The 19525-nt window shown below is 38.8% G+C and overlaps 1 protein-coding gene across 4 annotated transcripts in view; it reads right to left on the bottom strand.

Moving 5' to 3' along the window:
* Positions 1 to 19525, bottom strand: part of UBE3A (ubiquitin protein ligase E3A) — a 53454-nt gene that overhangs the window by 15621 nt on the left and 18308 nt on the right. For all 4 annotated transcript variants that reach the window (XM_050331605.1, XM_050331602.1, XM_050331603.1 and 1 more), the window contains 3 exons: positions 17018 to 17062; positions 6801 to 7111; positions 1727 to 2982 (listed from right to left, as the gene is read on the bottom strand). In XM_050331605.1, coding sequence (XP_050187562.1) covers positions 1727 to 2982; positions 6801 to 7111; positions 17018 to 17062 — 1612 coding nt within the window. The remainder of the gene's footprint in view (positions 1 to 1726; positions 2983 to 6800; positions 7112 to 17017; positions 17063 to 19525) is intronic.

Below are 19525 nucleotides of genomic sequence, written 5' to 3'. Positions count from 1 at the left end.
CAGCCTCATCTTAAAAACCTCCAGGGACGGTGAATCCACCACCTCTCTGGGCAGGCCATTCCAGTGCCCGATCACTCCCTCTGTAAAGAACTTCTTTCTAATATCCAACCTAAACCTCCCCTGGCAGAGTTCTGTCCTACTGCTGATTGCCTGGGAGAAGAGACCGACCCCCGCCTGGTTACAACCTCCTCTCAGGTAGTTGTAGAGAGTCATGAGGTCACCCCTGAGCCTCCTCTTCTCCAGACTAAATAACCCCAGCTCCCTCAGCCTCTCCCCACAGGACTTGTGCTCAATAGTTAAAAGATGGATTCTGTACCCACTACATACATTTATGCGTACAATTTTCCCCAAGTCCACAACATCCCACAACAGCCGCCTTGTAGCATCTCTTTGAAACGACACAGTCCCTTCCTCCAGCCAGGATGGTGAGTCTGCATTCATCTCCATTTTACTGAATATAATCTATTTTCCACTTCTGAGAATTGCCTGCGCTGTGCTTGGTCTTGATGACTACCACTACAGTTCAGATTTCTTGAATTTTGAACAATTTTATGTTTTCCCTTTATTTTCTGTCCCAAAATAAACAGTTTAAAATTCTTACTCTCATCAGGGCTTTGAGAGTCAGGTCACCATAATTTAGCATGTTCTGATAGTTTAAATTAGCCGTCATACAAGGAGCCATGGCAACTGCCCAGGCATATAACTCATAACTGCTAGGCTGTGCAAGGGCTGCTGCAAATGCATCACAATTTAAATCAGTATGTTTGAGCTGAATCTGATTTAAATTTCCTAAATTTCCCAAAGACCAAGAGTGTGCAGAGCAGTGACTGCTGCGGCCTGACTGCAATATAGTTGCTGCAGCACCTTGATGTTGCCCACAAGCTTTCTAAGCAACATTAAACATTGGTTTTTGTCCTCAGAGATTTCAACTTCTTTCCCAACAAGCTGTATATGGAAGAATGCCTTTTCTGATATCTATGGATTTACCTTCCTCACATGAGGAGGAAGGTCTGCTTTCTGCCTGCTGTAATTGACATTAAAAAGAACACCTTCCTAAAACTAGCTCTTCTGCTCTTCTAGCCCATCTTCTCCTTAAGAGGTAGTATAGTCCCTCCCTTTTTTCCAGTATTTACATATCCCTCAGTTGAACAGTAAAGGAAAAACTCCCACTACATCAATGGACAAAACATAACTTGATACAACCGTAAGTCTAATTGGTAGTGAAATTACAAAGAGTATTCTTAAATTAAAATCCTGGTAGACAGTAGGCTTTAATCTTAAACCAGAATATTTCTCAATTGTCTGTCTTCTCCTTTTTCAGTCATATCAGTATTTGCATGAAATTGCAACAAGGCTTTATTTCTAGAAGTTCAGAAGTTCACAAGAAGGGTACATAACCAAACGGTTTTAATTCCAACTTCCATCTGAAAAATCCTACTGTCAAAAGATGATCCAGGACAGTCCAGAAGACACAGAAGTAGTATTAAAGCAGAAGCTGGTCACTCTCACCGTTAAGAGCTGTAACAGTGCAGAATCTGACAATGGAGAATAAGAACTATTTCACACTTTAAAATATCTAAGTCTGCAACAACTCTGAGTAGTAGTTCTCCTAGAGGAAATCAGTATATATCCACTCACATAAAGTCCTTTTCAGTTAGTCAAAGCCCATGTAGGTTGCACTAGTCAGAACCAACAAACCTAAATTCCATGTTGCTGTATGACTTACCCGGACAAGCGCATCATCTATGATGTGATCACGTCTCACTTTAAGTCGCAAATATGGGTTGAGTTGCTGTCCTTGAACTAAGCTGTAGAGCACAGTTATGCGTCTTTCACTGTACATCCGGATTCTATTGTCGTAATACAATCCCAGGTTCTTGGTAACAGCATTCAATATGAAGGGACAGGTCATAAATGAGAATTTATTTTCTGTTTCTACTTTGAAGAAAGTGTAGTCTTTGTCCATTTCTAGAACATCATTCAGTGGTTCATTAATAAATTCTTCAAAAGGGATAAGTGGTTTTCTGCAATCTATAGTTTTAACACCAAGTTCAGTTTCCAGTGGGTCCACTCGAGGACCTTTTTTATTTCTTCTTTCCTCACCCAACAGCTCTTGAAGAGTTAGTTCACTTGATTCTGGGATGGGTTCTTCATCTTCCTCTTCGTTATGATCTGTATCCACATCCCCTCCTACTACATTTGCATAGTAAACCATTTTCAAGCACTTTGAAGCAGCAACAACAGCATCGTCATCATTCACTAGGTTACGACTATTGAACTCGTTGCTTATGACTTTGTAGGTAATAAGCTGCTGAAATGTTTCCATCATTCTCCGAATTTGGTCTGCTCTGTACTTAGACCACAATCTGACCAGTTTTGCTTGAGCTGCAAGGGGTAGTTTGCTCATTGCTTTGCAAAACAACGGTAGAGCCATTTCCAGATATTCTGGGCTATGGAGATTGCCATTCTCCATAACGATAATAAACAAATTCAGATAGTTAGGATCCCGAGAGTACACATTATGGTAAGTCAAGTCACATTCCACATTAGGTGACAAGTACACAAGTGCATTTAAAAAGGCAGTTTCTATTTTTTCATTAGAAAGTAACCTATCATAGACCCGTCTGACTGCTTCAATATCTACAGACACTTCATCCGGGCCTAGTTTTTGGAGGTTATTATCTCCTTGTGTGTTATCACCTATTCTTGATGACGAAGACGACGATGCGCCAGAATCTTCTTCCATAGCAGCAGCCGAACAGGCAGCTTTTTCCTTTTCATCTTCATCTTTGTCTTCATCCTTTCCTTGAAGGGACTTGAGCTCCTCCTTGGTGTGCTGCTTGGCTTTTCGGAAACTCTGTACCAGTGCTTCAGCACTAGAAAACACTCTCCCAATCACCCGGATTAAAGGGGAATAATCCTCTTTTTCTCGACATAGTTCAAGAATTTCATATATCTTGTCTTCTGTTAGAAAAGTCACATCTATAAAAAGATAAAGTCATTAATTTTATTAAGATGAAAATTAAAAAGGTAAAATATTTCTTATTTGCTCTTCTCAAGACAATCTGTGTGTCATATCATCACTAACACTGTAAAAACAATGTCAGTGCTGGATAGATTCAAAAGAGATACTTTGTAATTTCATTAGCATGAAGAATCATAATTTCATTCACTGATTTTGTAAAATATTTTATTCATGGATGTCAATCAGAATGTGCACCCTGGTGAGACTGTTTTTCAGCCAATTAACTACATTTGGTAGTTAACAGTACTGTTTTGTCTAAACCAGAGCAATCAGTAAGAGGTTTAAACTGCAACAATACAGTCTTCTGGTAAATCTGCACAGGTAATCTATTGATCACTCAACTCAACAAACTAGACTGTATCACCCTCTTTTTTTTCAAACGTAGCACATGTCTATGGACTTCACACATTCTTTCTCCCTTAAAAACAGATCTTGAAGAAAAGATTCAATAATTAGTTTTGCTGTATGTTAATTTCTATTTTTAGTGCATTCTGCAACTGTTTTTATACTAAACTGATGCCTGAAAATCCTCGCAAAACCCACAATATATGCTCAGCAATTTATGCTGCCTTCTAAATTACACACACAGCGAGGCATGTGGGTTATTTCTTTGTACATTAGACCTCACTGAGATAAACAACTTGGGTATACTCATCAACATGCTATTCAGATGAACAAGCTGGTTTACAAACATCATCTGTTCCAAATATCTGTCTGTTCTCCCTCTCCCCAAACTGATACAAAGTAAGTCATTTGGGATGTCCATTGTTATTTAAAATCTCTTTCTCTTTAGAAAAGAAAGAGAGAAAATATTATTTCTAGCTTTCTATGTTGCTTCTCAAAACAGAACCCACAGATGCTTTCACATCAGGTGATGCTTTAGAGTAGGATGACCACACGATCAGACCTTGAAAAGATATTCTAGTTTAAGCAGATTCTAGACCTAAAACTGAATCTATTTAATAGCATCTCTAGAGATCTAGAAAACACACATCTCAGAACTGTATTCACCAACCATGCTAGAACAACTAACTACTTCTGCAGAAAGAAGGAAGTGTATAATTTTAATAGACTTTTTAAATAAAGATGCTATATGTTGAAGTATTCTGAAATGTGATTATCTACACTAATATTCATTCCAAGCAGTCATTAAATTAATAATTCAAACTAAATGATGCAAAGATAGACAACCTATAGACTTCCACAGAGCCCCATGCCACTCTTGAAGCACATACAACACAGGAAAGGTTAAGCTTATGTCATGCTTCTTAAACTGATTTCCAACCAATCTGAAGACAGCGAAAAAGTTCAAAACTAAAATCTGTCCTGTTAAAAAAACAGCAGTACTGACAACATTATGAAAAGATTTAAGCCTAGTGCAACGCCTCCTATTTTTATCTGCTGCAGTGCGTGCTCAGGAAGCAAAAGTCATCTAAAAGAAATTTAACTGCTGATACAGATGTTGTTCCATGACACGGCTCCTCAAAAGGAGAACCACAGTCTCAAATTCACTGACTCTGGACCACCGAGGTAATTTATAGCATAAAAATTATCAGCACAAGTTGGTAATTTAACAATATAACACATTTCAGATGTTCATACTTACAACAATGATCCTCAGTCATTCTTCTAAAGGTTTTAGTATTTCAGGAACTAACCGTGTGCAAGTTCCAGTTAAAATATTTAATATTACCATCCTCAGTTTCATAGCAGCTTTAAAAGTCATATCCTGTGACTAGTATGTAAAGAAGCTGCCATAAGGGTCTGCCTCATTTTTACTTTACAGCAGTGAGAACAGCTGGGGAAAAACAAATGTAAGTGAAGCTTCCTTCTAACACAAGCCAATTTTAGCTGACTTGTGTCTGAATCTGTGAGCTTTTACATGCCTTCTCCTCTCACCTCTTCTATTTCAAGTAAGTAATCCAGTGAAGTAAATGCAACTCCTCCCAGACCTTGTTCTCAGTAACACTCCACGACAAATCAGTACATGAAGTCAAACTTTAGCAGTGATGATCCTTGATGTGAAAAAGACTGTCTGTGATCAAAATATTGCCAACAACACACTCCCTAATTAGCAAATTTATTAATCATGTTTTATCTCTTATGGAAGATTTGTTACGATTGTGTGCTTGCTGCCTAACGTCCTCTGTTTCCTATTTAATATTTTGGTGATCAAAATTGAAAATAGTTTCCCAGGTAATTACAGAGACCTTTAAGTGGTGTCTCCTCTCTGACTACCTATTGTATTGTAACCTATGTTTTTAATATATTTTTGATTTCTCTATTACCTTCTTTTCAGACTGTCATCTAAGATATTATTGAGATGCTGACAATGGCCACATAGCTTCCTCCCCAGAGGTAAAAGTTCTAGGGCTTAGCACTCCAGAAGAGTAATGTAAATAATTACTTCTGAAGGGTATTTCTTTCAATTTATTTAGAACTTTAAATCCTATGTCAAGCATAAAAGCAAGCTACACATCCTTTTCCTTGGCTTTCTAAAACATAACTACAGTTTTCCCAGTCAATGTTGCAGCAGATGGACCTTAAAAAATTTCAGAGCACTAGATTCCTTAGACATCATCCAATTCCAAAACTAAGTAGGTCTCAGAGAGCATTACTATTCTCTGTCTATACAGCTAAAAGAGAGGTCAGTACTTGTGATGTTGCAATAGAGGAAGTCTGAGTCACTGCTGTAGCCAACAGACTGTCTCTGGAAGTAGGCTGAGAAGACTCTTAGGCATCTACCCTTGGGAGAGGGGATGGTTAGAGAGAATGAGGAAGATTCTGTATATGTACAGTTTCATTAAAAATACACACAATCAAGAGATGAATCACAAAACAGACCTAATGTGCCTCTTGCCCACCTAACACTACACTGCCGCCTCTTTCCCCTCCCTACTGTTTGCCTCTCTGCTTAATTGGATCATAAATAATTTGGGGACAATTTTATCTTTGAATCAGATAAAGAACAAACTGATGCAGCTATTGACTGGAACATCTTAGATCCACTATAACACAGTACTGTGCTTTACTGCTGACTCTATATGCCTCTTTAATTCTTTGCTGTAAACAATTTCACCCTCTTTAGCTAAAATGAATGAATCTGAACTTCTGTGTTTATACCACTTATTGCCACAATCCTTAAAAAGATCTGCTCAAAGGTTAATGGTTTTAATTACAATTGGCCTGATTTCTGATTGCATCACAAGTTTGGCAACAACTAGCATTATTCTTCTATTAGTATGTACTTACTATTGGAGAGTTTGAAAAGCTACATAAAAGTTAGAAAACGTATACTGAGTATTATTTCATTTTTGTACACTGGCTTAGAAACAGCTTTGCTTAAACATTTTTTAGCTTAGGAAATGCATTGCCTATCATCCACTGTATCATTTTTTTCATCTGCTAAGTTTCTTAACATAGAATCTGTGTATAACCCATTATTGCAGAAGAATTATGAAACTAGTGAAACTAAAACAGTTGTACAACAGCACCTAGAAAAGCCTTTCCATATTTGCAAAATCACTATTGTCACAAGACAACAAATGAATGTTGATTTTAACAGGCAGGGGGTAAAAATCCACATTTAGAATCAGTAATCAGTATTCAGCATTAATCCAGCCATTTTTCAGAATCTATAGTAAAATACTTGATCGTCCAATACTGTATTTTACTTAAAAAGTCAGCAGAACCCCACCACAGTGGGGTGTATTCTGTTGGCTTGTACTCTTGCATATGAAATGTGTAGGAAATAGGAAAATTCTAAACATCTTACCTTTAAAGTCATCTCTTGGGCCTTGCATTTCCCTCTTGTTCATTTTTCTGTCAGTGCAGGAATTGTTATGGGCACCTTTGGAATTGTTTTCTAGGTAAGCTGAGCTCGTTCCTTTCTTGGAGGGATGAGGATCACAGAGTTTTGCATTAATCTTATAAAGCTCGAGGGCCTTAATGGCTGCTGCATTGTTATCCATACGGAGAAAAGTTGGACAGGAAGCACAAAATTCATTCGTGCAGGCTTCATTTCCACAGCCCTCGGTTAACTGGTGGTAGTAGCGCTCTATTAGATGCTTTGCAGCTGCTCGCTTCCTGTAGCAAACAGTCAAACAGTAAGTACACGGATTAGTAGAGCTTTCACATACAAAGCTCATTCAATAGCATCAGCAAGGCAGAGATTAGTCAGGCACTGAAACACAAGATTTCTGTCAGAGAGGACAGGAGATTTTTTTTTTAAATGCAGGATTCTCATCTTGACAAATGCAAATATGTTTAACACATGATTTAATTTATGGGTTCTATGTAAGAGCAAGATAAATCCTATTTATGCAGTTTTCAGCTTTACATTGTAGTGCTACAGTGAAGACAATCTTGTACAGTTCTGAACAATCTCAACTGTCACTGAAAAAGAGCAATTTGGATGCAAAACAAGGCTGCAAGTGAAACAGAACTGGATTTCATACAGTTCTTGAATCTATAGTACTGAGGCACGGTTGCCACTGACAGAGGGAAGAGGCATGAAATACAAACGTTTCACACATTTAACAATACTATCAACAGTACACTAATAAGATATAAAGTCTTTAAAAATCTAAACCATTTTAACAAGATTCTAGATTATCATACATTTAGTCTATTTAAATCCATATGAAAAATATTCCTTGATTAATTAAGTTGATGGCAAAACCACAATTACAGATGAACTAAAGGCTAAATATATTTCTCCTCAGCTCAAATAAATCCTCTAAAAAAAAAAAAAAGCTATTTGCTAAATCCTTCCCTTTCTTCTGCCATTATAGGTGGCAAGTAAGCATTCTGAAAAATCACAGCTGTATTGCTATACAAGTCTATGTGCTCAGTACTATATATACACACAGAGAAATTTGCAAATAGTAAAGAAATCACTGGAAAGGTGATCAGGTAATCAGGACAGAAGCAGTTGCATGCAGTACCAAGAGCACCATAATTGACCACATTTTGGAAAGAAACCCCCAAACCTTGACTTCATTTAAGAAAACAAGTTATTAATGAAAACTATCAAGTATGAAACAATTCAAACATATTGAACAGGTGCAACATGCAGGCCTTTTATGTAACATTAGCGATACAGTACTATAAAGATTAGAACAGAGGAAGCAAGATTTTCATCAGTAATTGTGATATTAACTTAAAGTTGCCTTTCCTGATGTTGATGCATGCACAGATTCTGTGTAGAACAAGTACTTCAGAACTGAAGTGCCAGACCCACTGGTACTACTCAGCAGTTGCTGCACCTAGCTGTTAATACTGGCTGGCTAAGTATCAGTTTCAATACAGCTGCTTTAGAAGTGAAGATGTTCTGAATGTGACTACTGAAGTGTGTATTACTCAGCAATAACACCTTTGCTCCTTTCTGTTCACCCTTCAAGATCTCATTATCCTAGAATAGAAAATATACCTTAGAAAGAAAACCATGACCTCGATGTCTACCTGACCTTCTAAATGCTCCATTGTATTCCAAGACAAAAAAAAAAAAATTGAGGAGAAATGTTTCCTTGGCACCTCAAGATGGAGGTAAAGGACCATAAAAAAAAATAAGCAGCATGAGCAATACCATCAGAGCCACTACTGTATGAACAGGGAATAGCTATATTCTAATCCAATGAATTGAGTTCTAGTCTCTTAAATTTCTATATGTATACTTAGGAAAACCTGCCTCTCTCCATGTACCTCTAAAAGCAAGTGGTTTTTAATCTTGTCTTTTGTACTTCAGCCATTAGCATAGAGGCTTAAAAACAACAGCGTTTTAATACAACTTAGACCAGTACATAATTTCACAGACATCTGTTTGTGAATACCAAGACTTCATGCTTCGATCATTCCTGACTTTCGATCATTCCAGACCTTCAGACTTAAGAGTATGAAATATTGTTATTCGTAAGAAGGTAAGTTTATCATATGAAAAAGCTGAATTTTTACACCTGAGCTATGGCCACGTCTCACCAACATGCACACCTTTTTAGCTCACATATCTAGTTTGAACAAAGTTGTCTAAATGTATAAACACTGACATATTAACACCACATCTTAACATTTTAAACAACACTCCACTTTAATTAGGTCATATGTGAGATGCCAGGAGATAATGATAAGCTTAAATTTTCTTTGAAAGTTAACTTCTGAGGGAGTCAATGTTTTTTCGTTTCTATTATTTAGTTACCAATTACTTCTCAAACTTTTCCATGCCTACAATAATACTGCTTGTACAAACACTTTCATTTTGACTCGTGGCTGTAGACTCACTGGCTCAAGTTCTGTGAAACTCCATTAGAGACAGAAGCTCTGAATTAAGGTTAGATTTTTTATTTATTTATTTTTAAAATCAAGTATGGAAGCAAACAATACAGTGTACAACAGTACTAGAATACAGTAGTATTAGAATTCCATAGAATATCTAAAGTTGGAAGGAATTATCAAAGTCCAACTCCTAGCATTGCACAGGACAACCGCAAGAATGACATCATGTGCCTGCGAGTGTTGTCCAAATGCTTCTTGGTGCTGTTACCACTTCCCTGGTAGTTCCAGGGAAGGCTTCCCTGGAGCTTTTTCCAGTGCTCAACCACACTCCTGGTAAACAGCCTTTTCCTAATATGCAACCTAAACATCCCCTGACATGGTTTCATTCTGTTCCCTCAAGTTCTGTCACTGAACCCCACAGAGAAGAGATCAGTGTCTGCCCTTCTGCTTCCACTCACGAGGAAGTTGTGGACTGCAATGAGGTCTCCCCTCAGTCTCATCTTCTCCAGGCTGCACAGACCAAGTGACTTCAGCCACTCCTCATATGGCTTCCCCTCAAGGCCTTTCACCATCTTCATAGTCCTCCTTTGGATGCTCTCTAATAGCTTTGCACCTTTCTTATACTGTGGTGCCCAAAACTGCACTCAATATTCAAGGTGAGACTGCCTGAATGCAGAGCAGAGCGGGACAATCCCCCCCACCCTCGACTGGCTGGTGATGCTTTGCCTGATACCCCTCAGGACACAGTTGGCCCTCCTGGCTGCCAGGGCACTGCTGACTCAGATTCAACTTGCCAGTGACCAGGACCCCCAGGTCCCTTTCCATGGCACTGCTTTCCAGCATCTCATTCCCCAATCTGTACAGACATCCAGGGTTGCCCCATACCAGATGCATAATCTGGCACTTCCCCTTGTTAAACTCCATATGGTTGGTGATTGCCCAGTCCTCTAATTTGTCAAGGTCTCTCTGCAGGGCCTCTCTGCCCTTGATGGAACCCACAGCTCCTCCCAGTTTAATATCACTGCTAACCTTACTTCGTATCCCTTTGAGTCCTGCATCCAAGTAATTTATGAAGATGTTGAAGAGCACAGGGCCCAAGTTGGAGCCCTGTGAAACCCCACTAGTGACAGGTTACCAGTCTGATGTCACCCCATTCAGTATTACCCTCTGTGCTCCACCCATGAGCCAACTGCTCACCCACCACATGATGCGTTTATGCAGCTATGCTGGATATTTTGTCCAGGAGGATCCTGTGAGGGACAGTATTGAAAGCTTTACTGAAATTCAAAAAGATTACACCAACTGGCTTCCCTTGATCAACTAGATGGGTTGTCTTGTCATTAAAAAAAGAAAACTAAGTCTGATGAGCATGACTTCCCCCTCATGAAGCCGTGTTGGCTGTGACTGATGACTGCTTTGTCTTTCAGGTGTTTTTCAGTAACTCCCTGAAAAATCTTCTCAATTATTTTATGAGGAATAGAAGAGAGACTGACAAGCCTGTGGTTTCCAGAGTCATCCGTCCTGCCCTTCTTAAATATTAGGCCAATGTTTGACAGCTTCCAATTTACTGGGACCTCTCCAAATTCCCAAGATGATTCAAAAATCATTGAGAAAGGCCTTGCGATGACATCAGTCACCTCTTCAAGTGCTCCCAGATGAGTCCCATAAGCCCTATAAACTTATAGTGATCCAGCTGGACCCCCTTACCTCTCCCCTGGCAGCTATCCCATAGACTTTGGACATGAGCTCAGGCAAATTATTTAAGAATATAAAAAATGGTGGAGACAAAGGGAGGATACAGACCTAAGAAGGTGAAATGGAATTTACTGAGCTTTCCATAAGAGCTACCCTTACTGAGGTCCATTGTTGAAAGTACTTACACAGAAAATGTAGTTCTAATAAGTCAATGTGTGATTTTACAGAACATTAAGATATTCCACACCACGTTCCCACTGGGGTACTTCAGGAATTATTATCACTTTTTTCATTGCCAACAGCCCACATGTCCTAGTTCTGCATTATTGAGCAAAAAACCCCACATCATACCGTCTGTGTTCTCCAGAAGTGAAAACCTGATCACTTGCTAGATTCCCTTGCTCATTTAGCATGCAGAAAACTTAAATTCTTGACCTGAGGGATTAAAACTGGTTGATCAAGTGAGGTAACATTAAACCACTCTCTATTCTTAGCTCATGCTTACACCCATGAAGACCACAGCTCTCTTTAAATTCCTATAAAGTTATCTAACTCTTCCCTTATAAACTCAAGGACTAGTTCACTGTACATTAGCACACAGTTACTATTGTAGCTAAAGCTGCAGTGACTGACTTGCATATACATTTTCGAATACTCATATTGTTCTTACACATCCAAGTATGAAACCGCACTGGTGCAGCTGCACTTGTGAACGTTTCACAGACATATCACAGGCATCTCCTTATGCCTTAAGGGTAACTTCCCACACAGTGGGTCGGGTATAACCTCCTCAAGCAATACACACTGCTTCAGTGAGGAGGAGAGGCACCTAAAATAGACATCAACTTCCTTCCCCAATGTCCAACAATTTTGTAAGCACATTATTCCATTTAGAACGAAATTAGTATTCACTGACTTACTTTTGTAGTACTTAAAGAAAAAAGAATGCCTTTAGGCTTTTCATTTGTTGGTTTTGTTTTTTTTTTAACTAGTAAAAAGTCAGATAATAAGTACTTTGCATTTGTAATTTAAACGTTGCCAAAATCATGAAGTATCACTAGAAACATACACCTCTGATCCTCTGTGTTTGTAGATTCTTTGGCAAAGGTGAACTGGGCTGCCTATTGGGTAGAATTTTTGAATGTTTAAAATCTATAGGAAATAAGAGATTGACTGTACTTGTTCAAAAGTTCCTATGAAACAGGATCTAATTTGCATTTCTCAAATATTTTAAACTAGATACAGAGCAATACTATGTAAAGGAACTTTAAAATATCTGCATAAATGTATCACATTTTGCTTTTAAGTTTACTTAAATTTCAGAAATACACATGAATGTTTCATACTTGTCTGGAAATACCAGCATGAAATTACACACTCCTGAATGGTTTCTGCTTGGGACACAACAGCTTTTATATTAGTTTTACATGGAAATCTCACATTGGATGGGAGTGTTGATCTACTGGAGGGCAGGAAGGCTCTGTGGAGAGATCTGGACAAGCTGGATCAACTAGGCCATGGCCACGGCCACGGTCAATGGCATGAGGTTCAATCAGGTGAAGTGTCCTGCACTTCAGTTGCAATGACCTCACACAGCACTACAGGCTGGGGGCAGGGGGGCTGCAAAGTGGCCCAGCGGAAAAGGAACCTGGGGGTGCTGGTCAACAGCAGCTGAACATGAAGCAGCAGTGTGCCCAGGTGGCATCCTGGCCTGTAGCACAGAATGTATCAGTAGTGTGGCCAGCAGGACCAGGCAGTGATCACCCCCCATACTTGGCACTGGTGAGGCCGCACCTCAAGTGCTGTATCCAGGTCTGAGCCCCTCAATACAAGAAAGACATTGAGGTGCTGGAGTGTCCAGAGAAGGGCAACAGAACTGGAAAAGGGTCTAGAGAGTAAGTCATGCGAGGAGTGGCTGACAGATCTGGGGTTGTTTAGCCCAGAGGAGCTCTGAAAAGGAGGCTCAGGGGTGACCGTATCACTCTCTACAACCACCTGAAAGCAGGCTGTAGCCAGGTGGGGGTTGGCCTCTTCTCGCAGGCAATCAGTGACAGGAGAAGAGGACAAGCTGCACCAGGAGAGGTTCAGATTGGACAAATGGAAAAATTTCTTTGCTGAGAGCTGTCAAGCTTTGGAACAGGCTGCTCATGGAGGTGGTGGAGTCACCATCCCTTCCTGGAAGTGTTCAAGAAAAGCCTGGACATGGCACTTGCTGTTGTGGTCTAGTTGATAAGGTGGTGATTGGTCAAGGGTTGGACTTGGTGATCTTGAAGTCTTTTCGAGCCTTGATGATTCTATGCTTGCTCCAAAATTAGCTAATTTTAGTAAGTGGAAATTTAGAACGGCCTGTTTTACAATAGCTATTAGGAATTTGGAAGTGCCAAAATGTTCATAAGCTTTTTTCTTAACTCAAAAAAAAAAACCCAAAAAACCACCAAACAACCAAACCCAAAACCAAAACAAACCAAAACAAAACACCCCAACAAAAAAACCCCAAACAAAAACCAACAAACCAGCAAAACTATTAATATCCATGGAAACTAGAAGAAAATTTATGTTTGCCTTTTGGATAGGAAAAATAAAACAGGAAACTTTTTTTTTTAGTACTTATAGCAAAACAACTTTCAGTATGTGTTAACTGATCAAGGCATAAATAGACTTATGTATCTGCAAGTTATACTACACTTCAGAAACTAGACAACTAGCAGACCAAAAACTGTTTAAAAAAGTGTGGATTGTGGATGGACATCTTTCTGAAGTTAAATACTGCTTTGTGAGAGTTTCAGTTTCAAACCTTGCATGTTGGTTTCCTGCTTCTGCTTAGTTAAGAGTAATAGCAGCAGTGCTAGAGAAGACAAGCTTCCAGTAATAGCACTGCCCACAGGGACCCTTTTGAAGTGCCCTGCACACCAAACTGCCAAACACTCCACCCGGCGCTGGAGCCAAGCCTGCTGTTCCAGCAGTTTTGTAACACCTTTTTCCCACCTTAGCCACTGGCACCACAGCAAATGTGCACTAAATGCAAATGTGCACGTGCACAGAACTCACATTTTCCAAACCTCATCCTTTCCAGTGTGGTGGACCCTGATAGCTGGGGTGCAAACCGTGAATCCCCTTGAACCATACTGGCTTCACCCAAGGGACCTCCCTCCCCACCACATATTCTAGATCCACTGTGCCTCCAGGAACACATCATGTGCTGACAAAGTCAGGCATGGGACTTCCTCAGGAAGGGTGAACCTGAAAACAGATCTGTCCTATATGGAGCAATGCAGGAAGACTGCTAGAGAGAGGGAATGAAGAAAACAGTCAGCATCTATCTTGTAAACTTGTCTCTCAGAAAAATTACCTTGCTACAGCCCTATTAGAAAAGCAGGGAGAAGTTTCAAAATTGCAAAGCATTCCACCCTAAAAAGCAGAGAGAGGAAAGATGAATGCACAGAAAGCCATATCAACACACCCAAAACTTTGTCTTGATATATGATTACATACAATGGAGAGTGAAAACACATGAATGATATGAAGTTACTGTTAAACAATTAAGCAATGTAATTTACTGTTAAAGCAGTTTTAAGAAAATTATACTAATCAAAGCTGAAAACCAATGGAGAAGTTTGACAGGAGCAGATAGAAGATACTGACCTTAAAAAAATCAAAAGACTTGAATGAATGCTAAGGTAAAAAGACTCCTAACTCTGAGCTAGCACCCCAATGTTCACCACATGTAGAGCCAGAATTTGAAAAGCTTGGGATAAGCAAGACTTACCCATGGAAGATTTTGCTGTGTAAGAATCCAAGAGTATTTACTTTTTAATTTATTTTCATTCACACATGTGAAACATATGGGACTACACTCTTGGTATAAAGCTTTGCAATACAGACCACAGAAATAAATAATGCAATCATATCAGCCAACCAGAACAAAAACAACTTCACCATTCATTGTGCAAATAACAATACACTTGCCTGAGTCCCTCCATTTACTAATGACTTAGGCATGTAAATAACATAGTAACTATTTTAGCTACACACCCAGCCTGCCATTCCACCTTATGTACCAAGAGCAACTATGTAGCAGGATTGCAAAAATTCTCTGTAATAGGTGCTATACACAAAAAATTGTGCTACAATTTTAAACATTTTAGTTTTGCAAGTATACTGTATAGTTACTACTCAAATAAGTGAATTCCTACAGCTTGATTGGCTTACATCTATTATAGACAGGTACCTGAAATCTATAAAGTCAGAACAACTCTGATTATTGTTCTGCATTAAAAAAAAAAAAATACTCAACTATCACACAGAAAAGCTTACTAGTGTAGATTAGTTTTTCAGGTTCAGTTTTAAGGAGGATAAATGACAAACACAAAAGAATTGTCAAACTTCTAGAAGGACAAAGTTTTACTGCCTTTTCCTTCTGATTTATCGTAAGTCCTTACAGATCTTTGTTTCACACCACTCTAGATGACTGTTCCTGATACATCTTTCCTTACAATGTGTAAAAAACAGTAGTCCAACTGACAATATCCAGAGTGGACAACAGCCAGTCTGCAGCCTGATTTCTCCCCTTTGGTTAGGCCAGGGAAACGAACACAACTTAACTTGTTGCAGGAAAAATAAAGCGCAATGCAGGACAGGCCACTACTGCAGCAGAAATAAGAGACTATGGCAGGGCTGTAGCCCTGCAACCTCTAACTCATGTCCATGTAGAGACAGCCAGTCATCTCTCAGCTCTGGATCCCTGTAACCTGTACTCCTAAGGAAGCAGCCAGACAGCACTTCTGTAGCAGATGGCACGAGAGAGGGAAAAGAAATTTGTCATCCCAGGAGGAATGCTACTCCTAGTGCAAGAAAAGGCGACACTGCAGTGAATTGCTGAAAACATATCAGAAAAGCACTCTTGCTTCCTTCTCATCACTCTTAAAGATAGGTATGCGGTCCAATGTGTGTGGGGGCTCAACCTCAGTTTCGCTTCTCCCCAAGTTGGACAGCTACAGCAGAGAAGTCCTTGAGCAATTCACACTATGTCCCTAGCCTACAAAACATCCAGAAACTGGCATCCAGCCCACGGTGCGTAAAATACTAGACCACTTGGGGGGAAGGCGTGGAGGAGACAATTTAATGTCAGAGAAGAAGTTTGTGGCAGAAGAGAAATGAACCAAGATCCTTTGAAGCTTTAGACCGTACACTAACCATCACACTACACTCCCTCTATTATTTTGAAACTTGTGCTGTAAGCCAGAAAAGCAGAGTTTGTGGTTTCCCTATTTGAGTTCTATGACGGGACTGTTTGAAGAGCTAGAAAAGAATCTTTGTTTGCTAACACACAGAAGAATAAAGTGTCAAATAACTTTTTTTTTTTTAATGGTCCTCTCATTCCTGCGCAACCCTTTTGAATTTTAAATTGAACATTTCAGCCCATCACAATCTTGCTTCTAGCTGATCTTTGCTTCTAGGCTGAAGACAGAGAAAAACAAGACTCAGAACTATCAGCAAGATGCTACGCAAGATTCACTGTTTAGTTAAAGAGAGTCAATTTGTTGTTTCTAGAATTAACTAGCATATAAATTCAACTTAAATCAGACTTTTTTTTTATTTAGTTCAACAATCCATGCCACAACAGGTATCAGCATGTATTCTGCCTTAGTACTGAAGTGTCTTCAAACCCATGCAAGATGTTAGTGAACAGCAGGTAGAAATTACACCCTTACTGCCAACTCTGAATATAGGCCTTCAGATTTCTGACACTGTATTATGCTACCATCTACTGGTTCACGTTAAGTTAAACCTCTAAACTTTCCCTTCAACTTATTCATTCTCAAAAAAAAAAAAAAAAATCATCATAGTTTCTATAGAGGTTTGAAATTATTTCCATAGCAAAATATTAACTTGAAACTTTCTAAGGTAATTCCATAGTTTTACTCAGATTTTGTCTTCTTTTTATTAAGCAGATGCAAGAGTAGCTGTTAAACAAGTTCAAAAGATTTTTAAACAAGATACACCAAACTCATCCACTCATTTACTTACATTCGGCTAGTTTCAATGTTCTCAGAGTGAGGTTCTCCTGGTGATCTGCAAAACCAGACAGAAAACCTTAACCTTTTGTTCTTTTAAGTTATTACAATATGAAAAGTTATGAAAGGTGGAAAGTGATGATAGTGCACTATTGCCTCTAAGAACATCAACTTTTTAACACTTGTTTTACCAAACTCTAGAATACAGTTTATAACATAAAAACTGACAGTCTAATTAAGCCAAATTTCTCTAAGGAGGACAGCACTTTTTTCCCCACTGCTTATGCAACTGCAGCCATTAGAGATCTGCTGGCAGTACTTCCATATTCAGGCAGCATAGGGCACCAGTTCTTCATAATCGCTTCTGTAACCAAAACGTACTCAAAGTTTATCAGTGACCAACTGCAACAATCAGATTCTCTACACAGCTGGACTCTAAAAATTAGCAGCTGAGAAGCAGGTTCCAACAGAATCTCAAAACAAGTTTCACATCTCTCTCCACCTGAATTTGCAGACGTAATCTCAGACAGCTTTCTGTTTCTTCATTCCAGCCAAGAGATCAGCCAGTAATATTCACAACTAGGTGTTATTGTCTGGCATTTTTGAATATACAAGCAGCACCTGTGTTTAGCTTGGGAACCCCTTTGACTTAATTTACAGAATAATTTAAGGGGTATAGCTTCATACTAACTTAAGTAGGCTACATTATAGCTATTTAGTTCCTCCTTACTCCCATCTTTTTCCTTAATGAAGCACTGATTCCAAAAGTTAACTTTCCTTTGGGACTTGCCCCTAGCCAGTGAGCTTGTAACCAGACAAGCCAGAAGACAAGGTAGTATAAATGCAGCAGTTTTGATTTTCATTGCCTTACAATACCTTGAAATCATACCCTAAAGGACCTTATCAAACCTTCACTTGGATATGGATTTTAGTACAGTTGACCAGAACTGCCACGCTGGAAATATTCTGTGAGGAGTGGAAACAGAGCACAGCCACTACAGTAAAACTCTGCAGCTTATGTGAACAAAAGTGCCTTTCATGACAGCTCTCAAAACAGAAGTGAGCTAAAATCTGCAAATAGAACTCACTTTGTAGGTTTCACCAGAGTCTGCTGGGAGAATTGAGTCAGGACAGCTAAGCAGGTTTTCCCATAGTTTTTCCAGGAAAAAAACTTTGTTTATAGGAATGGAATTTCTAATATTTACTATATGACTATCTATACTATTCTAAATGGTATTGGAAATCTCCATCTGTAGCCTGATATATTCCTTTTTTCCTGTGTTTAACTGTGCTATCTTACTGGATGGTCTTTCCTATTAAAGCTTGGACTGTTCTCTGAATTCTCTACTAAAATTTTAGTTCCTTTATTGAAATGCCATATGTTAACAACTTTCTGGATTTTACCAAACAGACCCAGGGCCTAGAAAGCATTTCTGGCAGACAACTTATAATTCCTAGGCTAGTGGGATACTATGCAGTGACAGATGATGCAGAACAAAGTAAATTATTTGTTTCTATTTCATTAAGTTTTAAAATTTAAATGACATAAGGACAGAATTCTGAACTTCCGATTCAGCTATCTTTATACTCATGCTTAAAATGTAAATGTTCTGTAACTGGAAAATAACATACAAATCGCCCAATCTCAAAATCTGGCCTCTATTTATTCCCTCCAAATTATGTTTCCCTTACTCATCGAGTTCAAGACAGACAAGATAGTTGCTGACGCAGCAAAACAAATATAAAATTAATTTCCCTTCAACTCCAGTGACCAAAACAAGCCACTAAATACTTAACAAAAACAATCTCAAATTTTTTTTTCCAGTTATTCTCTTAAGCATGTAAGTGTTAGAAGCCATACAACTTGAGAAGTATGTTTGTATCCATGCTCGCTAGCTCCTATTTACTACCAGGACTTCAGAAAATGACAGCAAAAAGTCTGGATGTTTGAGGTGTTGCTGTCTTTCAGTATTGGTAAATACAAACACATTGAAGCTTTGGGAAGGAGTAGTGCTTCCAGTTGCTGTGAAAATATGAGTGAAATAGTGGCATTAAAAGAAAAACACCAAGAGTACTAATCACTTAGAGCCTTTAAAATAAACAGCAGTATGAAGAATTAGAGAAAAAGAGTAGTTTGTTATCTAAACTTTTAAGGTAAAAAAGGCAGCCTGGTGATATGCAGTACATACATGTAAAGACAGTTCTCAGTATATCTAAAATCTTTTCCTATCCTCATAATTTGTGAGAATTTTATCTAGGCTGTAAAGAGACAGTACAGTTCAGTACATGTTCCTGTGCAAAAAAAGTTTATTCTATAAGAGAAACAATTTAAAAAACCCAATAACTCCCCCTGCCCCCCCAAAAAACCCATGAAAACATTTCATTGAAGTTCAGAAAAACTTCAATGTAGCTGAGTCAAAAAAGGTTTGGTCCTCTAAGATAAACGGTTCTACAGAAAACAGGGATCAAATTCCTTCAGCTTATTGTTTTCTAAAGCATGAGCAGACCTACCGTAATTATG

The sequence above is a fragment of the Myiozetetes cayanensis genome, unplaced genomic scaffold, assembly GCF_022539395.1.
Source record: "Myiozetetes cayanensis isolate MyiCay16 unplaced genomic scaffold, myiCay2020 scf5-8, whole genome shotgun sequence".
NCBI classification, from domain to species: domain Eukaryota; kingdom Metazoa; phylum Chordata; class Aves; order Passeriformes; family Tyrannidae; genus Myiozetetes; species Myiozetetes cayanensis.
Note: the sequence above shows the minus strand (reverse complement) of the source record. Positions and strands in the feature narration are given on the sequence as shown.